General features: G+C 36.4%; 1 protein-coding gene across 3 annotated transcripts in view; it reads left to right on the top strand.

Annotated features, from left to right (window-relative positions):
* Positions 1-3,495: 3,495 nt before the first annotated feature.
* IP3K1 (inositol-trisphosphate 3-kinase-like protein) overlaps positions 3,496-11,550 on the top strand; it is a 357,189-nt gene continuing 349,134 nt past the window's right edge. The window contains exons 1-2 of one of the 3 annotated variants that reach the window (XM_069838893.1): positions 3,528-3,651; positions 4,368-4,436. In XM_069838893.1, coding sequence (XP_069694994.1) covers positions 3,577-3,651; positions 4,368-4,436 — 144 coding nt within the window. In that variant the 5' untranslated portion in view covers positions 3,528-3,576. Of the gene's footprint in view, positions 3,652-4,367; positions 4,437-11,550 lie in introns of all 3 variants that reach the window. The other 2 variants (XM_069838894.1, XM_069838895.1) reach the window with 2 other exon arrangements.

Below are 11,550 nucleotides of genomic sequence, written 5' to 3'. Positions count from 1 at the left end.
GTGATGAAAGAGCTTTCAATATTGCATCATTTTCACACAGGTACTGTCGTCCATTTGCCTACGTCGCATTCCGGTTTCCCCCACCTGCTTCTATTCGCCTTTCTGTAAAGGCTAGTGGCTGGGCTATCTTAGCTCTTTTCTGAGAACATTAACATTACAACTGTTTAAAATAACTTAAATAAAAGGCTTCGTTAAGTAATTAACTGTCACGTGATTTCCCCCCTATATACGATCCTGCAACATAACCATTTGGATGGACAGTAGATAGTATGTCTGAGTAATTTTACCTTTTCGATCGAGCAGAAGTGAAGATTGAATTTACAGTACGTAAGGTACTCTTTTACATAGCAGGTACAGAATTATTTCAACATGAGTTACTAGTACGAAGGACGAAACTGGTAATTGAAATTACATAGTACATTAGAACTGAAGCCTATATTGAAATGAACGGCCACTATTTTGAAAAATGTATTTAAATATCTATATTATGATTATTTTTCAATTTAACTTCATTCTCTTTAGTGTACGCTAATGTGCTGTAGACAGTATAATATACACTGCATAATGAATACGTTCGCATGGACAGCTCACTTCGTGAGTAAAAACACTCATTGTTAATACAGTACTGTATTTTGATTAAACAAAAACCTAACGAAAATTATCAAACTTAAAATCGCGATATTTCCTAGTTACATAAATGGATGAACTACTTTTCTTCCCTCCTTTACCTAGTAAAGTGATTTGTTTGTATATTACACCAGTATCATCGAACTCCAGTTGTGGAAGGGGGTAGCAAACGGTGTTTCTGGAACCGTTGATCCAAAGGTATATTAAAAATGTTAGTAAAAATAAAATGATGTCCCTGTATAAATAAGCGAGCACATACTCACTCACTTAGTGTCCCATTTTGTTTCTGTATATTAAAATTTCGTGGGGCAGTGGAGACCTCAAAGTAGAAAAGGTTGTAGTGGACGGTGTGTAGACGCTTTCCTTACATTAAATCAGTTTTGACACTGTTGCCCACTATTTCTGTATAATTTATTACCACCAGGCAGCGAAACTTAGTGCCCGATTGGAGAGGCAAGTGGTTTCAGGTTAACTGTATTCTACAGTTCCTCTACTTGCATTTTGAGTTGTTTTAAGTGTATTTAATGTACTAATATACTACGTAAATCCTCAATGTTTATGTACCGGATAACAAATGCACACTCAAAGCCCATCCTTCAAAGTACTGTGCTGTAGACTAATTATTATTATTATTATTATTATTATTATTATTATTATTATTATTATTATTACTATTATTATTATTATTAAAACCATGTTTTTACTTCAAATTTTCAAAATCATTCTACACAGTATTCAAAACTGCATGTTCTTAACCTACAAAACATTGGAATAATCGTGATACTACTGCGATCATATTGTACAGCTTATCAAACATTGCACTTGATCTTTCTACAGCTGGAGAAAAAATACGAGGAATTCAATCTCGATAGCCCCTTCCCTATAAAAAAAAAACACATTGGTGGCTGCATATCCTATTTTTAGCGTACGGTACTTACAATGCTAATGATTAAAGAGGTAATATTCACCTTCAACAAAGTTCCAATTTTTTTTATTCGTGCACCTCGTTCCCAAAGTTCTCGTTTAGGATCATGAATATTCAATTTACTCGTATCTATATTCTGCATACTGCAGATTTCCCCCTCTATCTCTTAAGGGGAATCGTTCAGTATTATACAAGTTTACGCTATTATTTATTGTAAATTAAATTAGATTATGAGGTAAGAAAATACTGAATTATATTAAATCATACTAGGTTATATAAAATAATTATAAATATAATTTTGACACCCACAGAAAACCAACAAGCGGGAGAACGTAATCAGTTGTAGCATATGACGTAATATAGCCCTACAACATGTTGTGCCGCATGGAACGCTCCTGCCATCTAACGGTAAAACTTTGCATAAGACATCCCTATTGAAAGTATTGTAATACAGGTCTAGCAAGGAAAGGTATGGATCTTTCGTAATTTTAAAATGCATCACATTGTAGAATTTGTATCTATCAGCAGACGTGGTGACTTAAATTATGAAAATATACGCCATCTTCATGGTATGAGCATTAATAAATACCGTATCGCACTCCCCCCCCCCCCCCGAAACACAAGTAAAGAGATACGGGTGCGCGGCTGTTCAAAATATAGTTGGTAACATTGCCCGATTTTCCTTCAGTGCGCTTTCTAAGGTGGTAGCGCATGCCATTATCTTCCCGCGCAGGTATTTCAATTCTTAACATTGTTGAATGGCGTTTAGATTAGCAGTAGTGTCAGAATCAAGTTCAAGTGTATAGTTTGTGCATCTTATAGGCTATTTTCAATGGATTCGTGATGCATGGGCACTCATATCGCTTCCTCTCGTTGAAAAGAACTTAAAAAAGTGTGATATCTCCAATCAGCTGGACGGAATAGAGTACGATTGTAAACGAACGCTCAGGCTACGACAATGATGAAGATGATGACAACAGCACAGAATGAAGTTAATAGTGATATCAGGTATTTATTATAATTAACCACATAGCATCATGATAGTTAATTTACTGACTCGTGCTATTAATAATGTAGGATATCGTGTATGGTCGATTAAGCAAAACAACTGGCATAAATTCACTCCTGAGTGCGATGTACGATCAAGTGCATGCATCCGTGCACATAGGATAGGTTTGAAATGTGTCCTGTTCTAGGATCAAATTTGTCAACTGAATTGATTTGTGTTTAATTGTTTTTAATCTATAGTGGATGAATTTATTGAAAGTTTCGTTTATTTTTTATTTTTCCTCTTTTAAAAGTAAGATGCAGGGCTTATTCGAGGGCGCGGGGTATTCGATAAAATCGGTAAGTGAAGTGTATTATTTGGCAAGATAAATATAAATTTGAAGCGTACAGATACGGTAGATTGAGTACCGACCGACATTTTAATGCAATCTTAAGTAGAATACTGCTTGATATACTGCAAAAATATACCCATTGCAATAACTGATATGAGTGAAACTATGAGCTCTGACCTCAAATCTCTATCAAATAAATTCAGTTCGTGTGGAACACGTGTGGAGAGGGCTAAAGACATTTTGTGTGATCTATGTTCCATGAGAAGACAAATTGAATTGCCATCTTGCGGAAATTGTTGTAACTACATAGGGTCCTAGTTCCGCGTCGTCGTATCATATGTTTTTCTTGAAGAGAGCTTCCCCCTGGTATGAGTACAGTGAAACGTCAAACACTGAACTTTTTACTGATCTGTAAGGGATGGTAGCGTATCTGTTCTGGTATTGGTTGCATCAATACAAAATCAAAGAGGAATGTACAATTATGTTTAAATGAATGTTATACTTTTCAAATAAATGGCTGGAATGTTCTATACAATTACAACACAATATCGATGTGTGAAGTCAATTTCTCTTGGCCACTTGCTAATTTTATGTTGGCATACCTGCAAGGCATAGACATCTTTTGGAGAGGACTGTAGTTATTCAGTGTATCCGGAGACTTTCGCGTGTAGTGTTCGTGAAAATATGGCGTCAACAGTGACACAGTTCCCTCCTCCAACTTATTCATCTTCCTACTTCCTGAGGAATGTTATTAAGGAGGTAAGGAAAATAAAATGTTTGCCCTATTTTGTCTCAATGTACTCGTTATGCAAGTTGTAACCAATATTGTATGTATCCACGTGACAAGGTGGCTATGGAGAAGCAAATGTCATTTTTTTTTTTATTATTGTATCACCTAACCTCGTGGCCTACAGATATAGTGTTTTAGGTTATAATACTTATAAAAAGCATGTTAAAAAGGTAATAGTTTTGTATGATGTACTTAAAATAGGTTTCTGTTTGTTTACATGTATGGAAACAAATATAGGAAATGTAACCTCATTAAATCTTTTGTCTGAATGTTTGTTTACTTACTGTGTCAATCAGAATGGAAACAGAATAACGGTAATGTTTCCTAACATGTATCTGAAAGGTTGACAGGAAGAGTGAATTAATATATACTTTTAGTGACGTTTCTGTCTATATACAGCATTCTAGATTGACGTGTTTTTATACCTATATTATTTGACTTGAATATGAACATAACGTTTGTGTAACTAATGATTTATTTCACACACTTTATCGTTTAATTATATGTCCTAGATAACACATCGACTTTACTATTAGATTGTCGTGCATTCTGTAAAGTAATATAAATGTCGTGCATTCTGTAAAGTAATATAAATGTCGTGCATTCTATAAAGTAATATATCATATGCATAGGAAAACGCGTTTGTGTCTATTGCTCATTTCACATTAGTTAAACGGTGTTCCAGGATAGAAGGAAGGAAGCGGACGCCGTGTCTAGGGCAAGTCTTCCATTACTGGGTAGTGTGGTAGCTACGGTAAGAAGATGGGATTTTATACCTCTCTTCTGTCCATTCTCTGCTTTCAGCTTGTATGAACTCTTCTGGGATGTATATTAACTCCACTTACGTAACATTTAATTTCTGGCTGTTTATTTGTTAAAATTAACATTGGTTTAGGTACTTTGAACCAAGTTTGTACAGTCTGCAGAGTGAAAGCTGTGAACCAGAGGAACGACGCTTTCATTCAAGGCAGGATTCAGCTATGTTCATTTTCTCTAATTCGCTCAAAAATGTACTAAAACATATTGTAACAATTGCATCTTGTCTTTTCATCGATCTCCCATGTGTAACTTATTTTCAACTTTTCTTATATCATGTACCTATATCATATTCGAAATGTGACGTTCTCAGAAATGTAATATTAAACAATTTTAAAAAGTAGCTTTTAAATTTTCAAATAATCTGTTTGATTATTTAGTTTTGACAGCTGTTTAGTTATAAACTGTATGATTAATTTATTGAAATTATATCTCAAGAATTTGGCTATTTTTCCGGTTCTTTTCAAAGTTTGAACTTCCTACGTAGAGCCGAAACAAGACAAGACAAGACAGTAGTGACACCCTATAAAGATAGCCTATTTACAAGAGACAGTGCCACAAAGATTCGAGTTGGACACTACGTGGTATTATTTACTTCAGCTGTCGACGCATTTGCTCTACAATATTTATTCAGAACTCCCTGATTTGACTTGAGAAATACGTAAAAACTACAAAAAAATGAGCAGAGAGCAATAATAAATAACTCTAACCTTGTTCGAGTCCTCAGTTCCTTGCCACTCAGCTATCCCCTCATCTAACACACTAACCTTGTCACATTCCTCTACTTCATGTCACTTAGCTATCCCCTTATCTAACTCACTCTAACGTTATGATAGTCCTCGGTCTCATGTCACTTAGCTAACCCACTCTAACCTTGTCACAGCCCCCAGTCTCTTGTCACTTAGCTTAACTCAGTCTAAACTGGTGACAGTCCCCAGTCTTCTGTCACTTAGCTGTTCTGTAAAGTAACTCACTCTAACTTTGTCACAGTCCTCGGTCCTCTATCACTTATCTGTCCCCTCAAGTAACCCACTCTAACCTTGTCACAGCCCTCAGTATTGTCACTTAGCTTAACCCAATCTAAACTTGTGACAGTTTCAGTCTCCTATCACTTAGCTGTCCCCTAAAGTTACTCTAGCTTTTTCACAGTCCTTGGTCCCCTATCACTTGTCTATCCCCTCAAATAACCCACTCTAACCTTGTCACAGCCCTCAGTATTGTCACTTAGCTTAACCCAGTCTAAACTTGTGACAGTCCTAAGTCCCGTATCACTTAGCAGTCCCCTAAAGTAACTCACTCTTGTCACAGTCCTCGGTCCTCTATCACTTATTTATCCCCTCAAGTAACCCAATCTAACCTTGTCACAGCCCCCAGTCTCTTGTCACTTAGCTTAACCCAGTCTAAACTTGTGACAGTCTCAGTCTCCTATCACTTAGCTGTCCCCTAAAGCAACTCTAACTTTGTCACAGTCCTTGGTCCCCTATCACTTGTCTATCCCATCAAATAACCCACTCTAACCTTGTCACAGCTCTCAGTATTGTCACTTAGCTTAACCCAGTCTAAACTTGTGACAGTTTCAGTCTCCTATCACTTAGCTGTCCCCTAAAGTAAGTTACTCTAACTTTTTCACAGTCCTCGGTCCCCTATCACTTATCTGTCCCCTCAAATAACCCACTCTAATCTTGTCACAGCCCTCAGTATTGTCACTTAGCTTAACCCAGTCTAAACGTATGACAGTCCTCAGTCCCCTATCACTTAGCTGTCCCCTAAAGTAACTCTAACTTTGTCACAGTCCTTGGTCCCCTATCACTTATCTGTCCCCTCAAATAACCCACTCTAATCTTGTCACAGCCCTCAGTATTGTCACTTACCATAACCCAGTCTAAACGTATGACAGTCCTCAGTCCCCTATCACTTAGCTGTCCCCTAAAGTAAGTTACTCTAGCTTTTTCACAGTCCTTGGTCCCCTATCACTTGTCTATCCCCTCAAATAACCCACTCTAACCTTGTCACAGCCCTCAGTATTGTCACTTAGCTTAACCCAGTCTAAACTTGTGACAGTTTCAGTCTCCTATCACTTAGCTGTCCCCTAAAGTAAGTTACTCTAACTTTTTCACAGTCCTCGGTGCCCTATCACTTATCTGTCCCCTCAAATAACCCACTCTAATCTTGTCACAGCCGTCAGTATTGTCACTTAGCTTAACCCAGTCTAAACGTATGACAGTCCTCAGTCCCCTATCACTTAGCTGTCCCCTAAAGTAACTCTAACTTTGTCACAGTCCTTGGTCCCCTATCACTTATCTGTCCCCTCAAATAACCCACTCTAATCTTGTCACAGCCCTCAGTATTGTCACTTACCATAACCCAGTCTAAACGTATGACAGTCCTCAGTCTCCTATCACTTAGCTGTCCCCTAAAGTAACTCTAACTTTGTCACAGTCCTTGGTCCCCTATCACTTATCTGTCCCCTCAAATAACTCACTCTAATCTTGTCACAGCCCTCAGTATTGTCACTTACCATAACCCAGTCTAAACGTATGACAGTCCTCAGTCTCCAATCACTTAGCTGTCCCCTAAAGTAACTCTAACTTTGTCACAGTCCTTGGTCCCCTATCACTTATCTGTCCCCTCAAATAACCCACTCTAATCTTGTCACAGCCCTCAGTATTGTCACTTACCATAACCCAGTCTAAACGTATGACAGTCCTCAGTCTCCTATCACTTAGCTGTCCCCTAAAGTAACTCTAACTTTGTCACAGTCCTTGGTCCCCTATCACTTATCTGTCCCCTCAAATAACTCACTCTAATCTTGTCACAGCCCTCAGTATTGTCACTTACCATAACCCAGTCTAAACGTATGACAGTCCTCAGTCTCCAATCACTTAGCTGTCCCCTAAAGTAACTCTAACTTTGTCACAGTCCTTGGTCCCCTATCACTTATCTGTCCCCTCAAATAACCCACTCTAACCTTATCACAGCCCTCAGTATTGTCACTTACCATAACCCAGTCTAAACGTATGACAGTCCTCAGTCTCCAATCACTTAGCTGTCCCCTAAAGTAACTCTTTGTCACAGTCCTTGGTCCCCTATCACTTATCTGTCCCCTCAAATAACTCACTCTAATCTTGTCACAGCCCTCAGTATTGTCACTTACCATAACCCAGTCTAAACGTATGACAGTCCTCAGTCTCCTATCACTTAGCTGTCCCCTAAAGTAACTCTAACTTTGTCACAGTCCTTGGTCCCCTATCACTTATCTGTCCCCTCAAATAACCCACTCTAACCTTGTCATAGCCCCCAGTCTCTTGTCACTTACCTTAACCCAGTCTAAACTTATGACAGTCCTCAGTCCCCTATCACTTAGCTGTCCCCTAAAGTAAGTTACTCTAACTTTTTCACAGTCCTCAGTCCCCTATCACTTGTCTATCCCCTCAAGTAACCACTCTTACCTTGTCACAGCCCTAAGTCTGTCACTTAGCTTAACCCAGTCTAAACTTGTCACAGTCCTTGGTCCCCTATTACTTAGCTATCCCCTCATCTAACCCACTCGAAATCTGTCACATTCCTCTGCCTCACGTCACTTAACTACCTCCCAATCTAACATAATCTAACTTTTAATTCTCAATATTTATGGAAATATACGCTGGTGGAGGGTAAAACGCAGATCCTCACAATCAGACTAACACAAATGTACCTGCCTCCATTATAGCACAAGACAAAATAACAGACCAACACATTAATACATCGCAATACCCTATGTACAAGGAACGTCACAACAAACACACCCTCAGTCTTGTCAAATATACCTTACAGTGTACTTTGAAGTCTACCCAAGATCATATACTGAAAGTCGCAAATGCCAACTGTAGGCCTGTAAAATAAAAATGATTGCTTTTTGCTCTATTTTTAGTTTCTACGTATTCCGTAAGTAAAATCAAGGCGCTCTGAACAAACTTTGTGAAGAAAACACTCCGTCACTAAAGTAAATAATCAACTTATCGAGTATGTAGCCTTTGTATGATATTCAATTTGAAAATAAGTTTCAAATGATATTTTCCACTTTGCTCTACAGTGCCTGTTTGATTCCTACTTGCAACGTGAAACATACTCTATCTTCCTTACAAAATATTTCTCCTATGCTCGATGTAATTATAATTTATATTCTCTTCTTCCAAGTCTTTTTTATGTTCCTGACAAGTATAAAGCTGCTGTAGCTTGTTACAACCTCGTTTCGCCAGTTACTAGGTCCTCCTAACAACCTCTTTCCATTAGGTTTGTAATACAGATTTTTTATTTTTATGTGAAATTATGGAGGAAATATAAGAATTGCAAATTTATTCTTTGAAGAGGTGGAAAAATTCAAATATCTTGGAGTAACAGTAACAAATACACATAAATGACACTCAGGAGGAAATTAAACGCAGAATAAATGTGGAAAATGTCTGTTATTATTCGGTTGAAAAGCTTTTATCATCCAGTCTGCTGTCAAAAAATCTGAAAGTTAGAACTTATGAAACAGTTATATTACCGGTTGTTCTGTATGGCTGTGAAACTTGGACTCTCACTTTGAGAGAGGAACAGAGGTTAAGAGAGATGGAGTTACAGAAGAATGGAGGAAGTTACACAACACAAAACTGCACGCATTGTATTCCTTACGTGGCATAATTAGGAACATTAAATCCAGACGTTTGACATGGGCAGGGCATGTAGCACGTATATAGTGTGTTAGGAGGCCGGAGGGAAAAATACCTTTGGGGAGGTCGAGATTTAGATGGGAGGATAATATTAAAATAGATTTGAGGGAGGTAGGATATGATGGTAGAGACTGGATTAATCTTGCTCAGGATAGGGACCGATGGCGGGCTTATGTGGGGACGATAATGAACCTCTGGATTCCCTAGAAGTCATTTGTAAGTAAGTAATGTGAAGTTATAGAATCGTTAATCCCTATGTTAAGTTAATTTTCCACTAGATTTTAAGTTTATTTTTATGAGACAAAAGTATTAGATATATTTTTAATTCTCAAAAAAATGTGCATTTTTTTTTTTTTTCCTTTTAGTCTCGTTTATCATATGATTTGCTTTAAAAATTGACATTTTATTTGGCTTAAGTCATATCCTATCATTGTCACGAATGATTAGCATCTTATTAACTTATTGAACCACAATTATGGCAACACAGGTGGATACATTGTTTCTGGACACACATTCTATTTGAAGACTTGATTAATTATACCCATGACTGTGATGTACTTTGTACTGTAACTGCAGTAATCTTCTCCCTTGCACAAGACAAATTATAAGAATTTTAAGAATCTAGTTTCTTCATCTGGTTGAACATATAAATTTCCCAATGAATTTGTCATTTTCTTTCAAAACCTATTAAAGTGTATAGGACTCAAGGCTTCATATTGTAAATTTTGTGTTTGAAATTAATTATGGAAATGAACTCATTCCTGTATATGTGTTGCAATCAAAATATCGTTACACTCCTCAAGATATGACGGAAAGTAACACTGGAAAAGAGAATACATATATATAGACCTATATCTGAGTAAAACACAATGCATGACGGTTGAAGGTTAATGATTGCAAAATAAATGTGACCATCACCATTAGCATATCTTTATTCCGTCTTTTTCCTCTTCCTCGTCGTCATCGTCGTTCTCCTCCTCCACCTCCTCCTCATCATCAGTGGCGTACGCAGAATTTTATCAAGGGGGGATCAATATTAAAATTGTTTACAATAATTGTAATTATTTACATTACCCATATTTTAAGCTTTGTGTCTTATTATTATTATTATTATTATTATTATTATTATTATTATTATTATTATTATTATTATGTTATGGTGTATTTATTAATATTATTATATATTATACATGCATTTATATTATAATATAAACTGTCAAATACACAAAACGTTAAATGAACATATTACAATAAAATCAGAACTCAAACTAATGGACAGGTGAATAATAATAATAATAATAATAATAATAATTAATAATAATAATCTATATATATAATTTGAACTGGTAATGGAAATTACGGGAAAACGGCTGAACAGATTTTAATGAGTGACCCCTCATTTTCATGCCTGGCATCCAAAGTTTTTCGGAAAAATAGTAGTTTTCAGTGAAATGCCAATTTTCCTACATAATTTTCCTATTTTCCAAAATCCATCTGTTGTCAGTTTTGAGAACTAACTTTATTGAATCACGGCCGACTTGATTGAATTTCAGAACAAAACACACACTACTATAAACAATAGGCTATTACACGAAGAACCTGCAGGATTGCCGACATATTTAGAGCTCAATTCAATTTGTTTTTAAAAACTGATTCCGCAGTGTATAATTTTCTGAGTACAGCTGTGTATTGGATATTCAAATCTACGAAACCTGAGGTGGTTTGATGACATTATTACCATTAGAAATTAAATATTATTATAGTTAATATCATGATGCGTCTATTCTTCATTAATTGTACATAATATTGATGACGTGAAAGTGAAACGTTTTGAGGTTATGTAAGTAAATGTAGAGAATATCTTAATTTAGATCTTCATTTCTATAATTTACTGAGTAACTGCTATATATAACTACAAAACTTAAGTAAGTTGATAATATTTTTATTAAAAATCAAATATTTTTATACTTATTAAACCAGTGGGGTTGGGTCTTTTTCATATACTTAATGGCGGTGTAGTGTAGATATTGATATGTGTCATTGTCTTCAATATTGGCTCGAGAGAGCGCAAAAATTACAGTTCCTAAGGAAAGATCAAAAGGTATTACTTACTGATAAAATAAGAGGCCTAGAAAATTTTGTAGTCTCCAGATCATTTCAGCAAGATCTCTTAGTAGGATAAAATGATTTTACGCTCTACATTTCAAGTTCTACATGCAGCAGCTATACGAAAATGCTATTGTTCGAAAGCTTAGCAAACCTGACATTTTTTTTTTTTACTTTTGCCTACAATCCACAATGACCTGAAATAGCTACTGCTATCGTCCTGACATTGATACTTGCGTTTTCGCGTTGAAA

This window comes from Periplaneta americana, chromosome 11 (assembly GCF_040183065.1).
Source record: "Periplaneta americana isolate PAMFEO1 chromosome 11, P.americana_PAMFEO1_priV1, whole genome shotgun sequence".
NCBI classification, from domain to species: domain Eukaryota; kingdom Metazoa; phylum Arthropoda; class Insecta; order Blattodea; family Blattidae; genus Periplaneta; species Periplaneta americana.
Note: the sequence above shows the minus strand (reverse complement) of the source record. Positions and strands in the feature narration are given on the sequence as shown.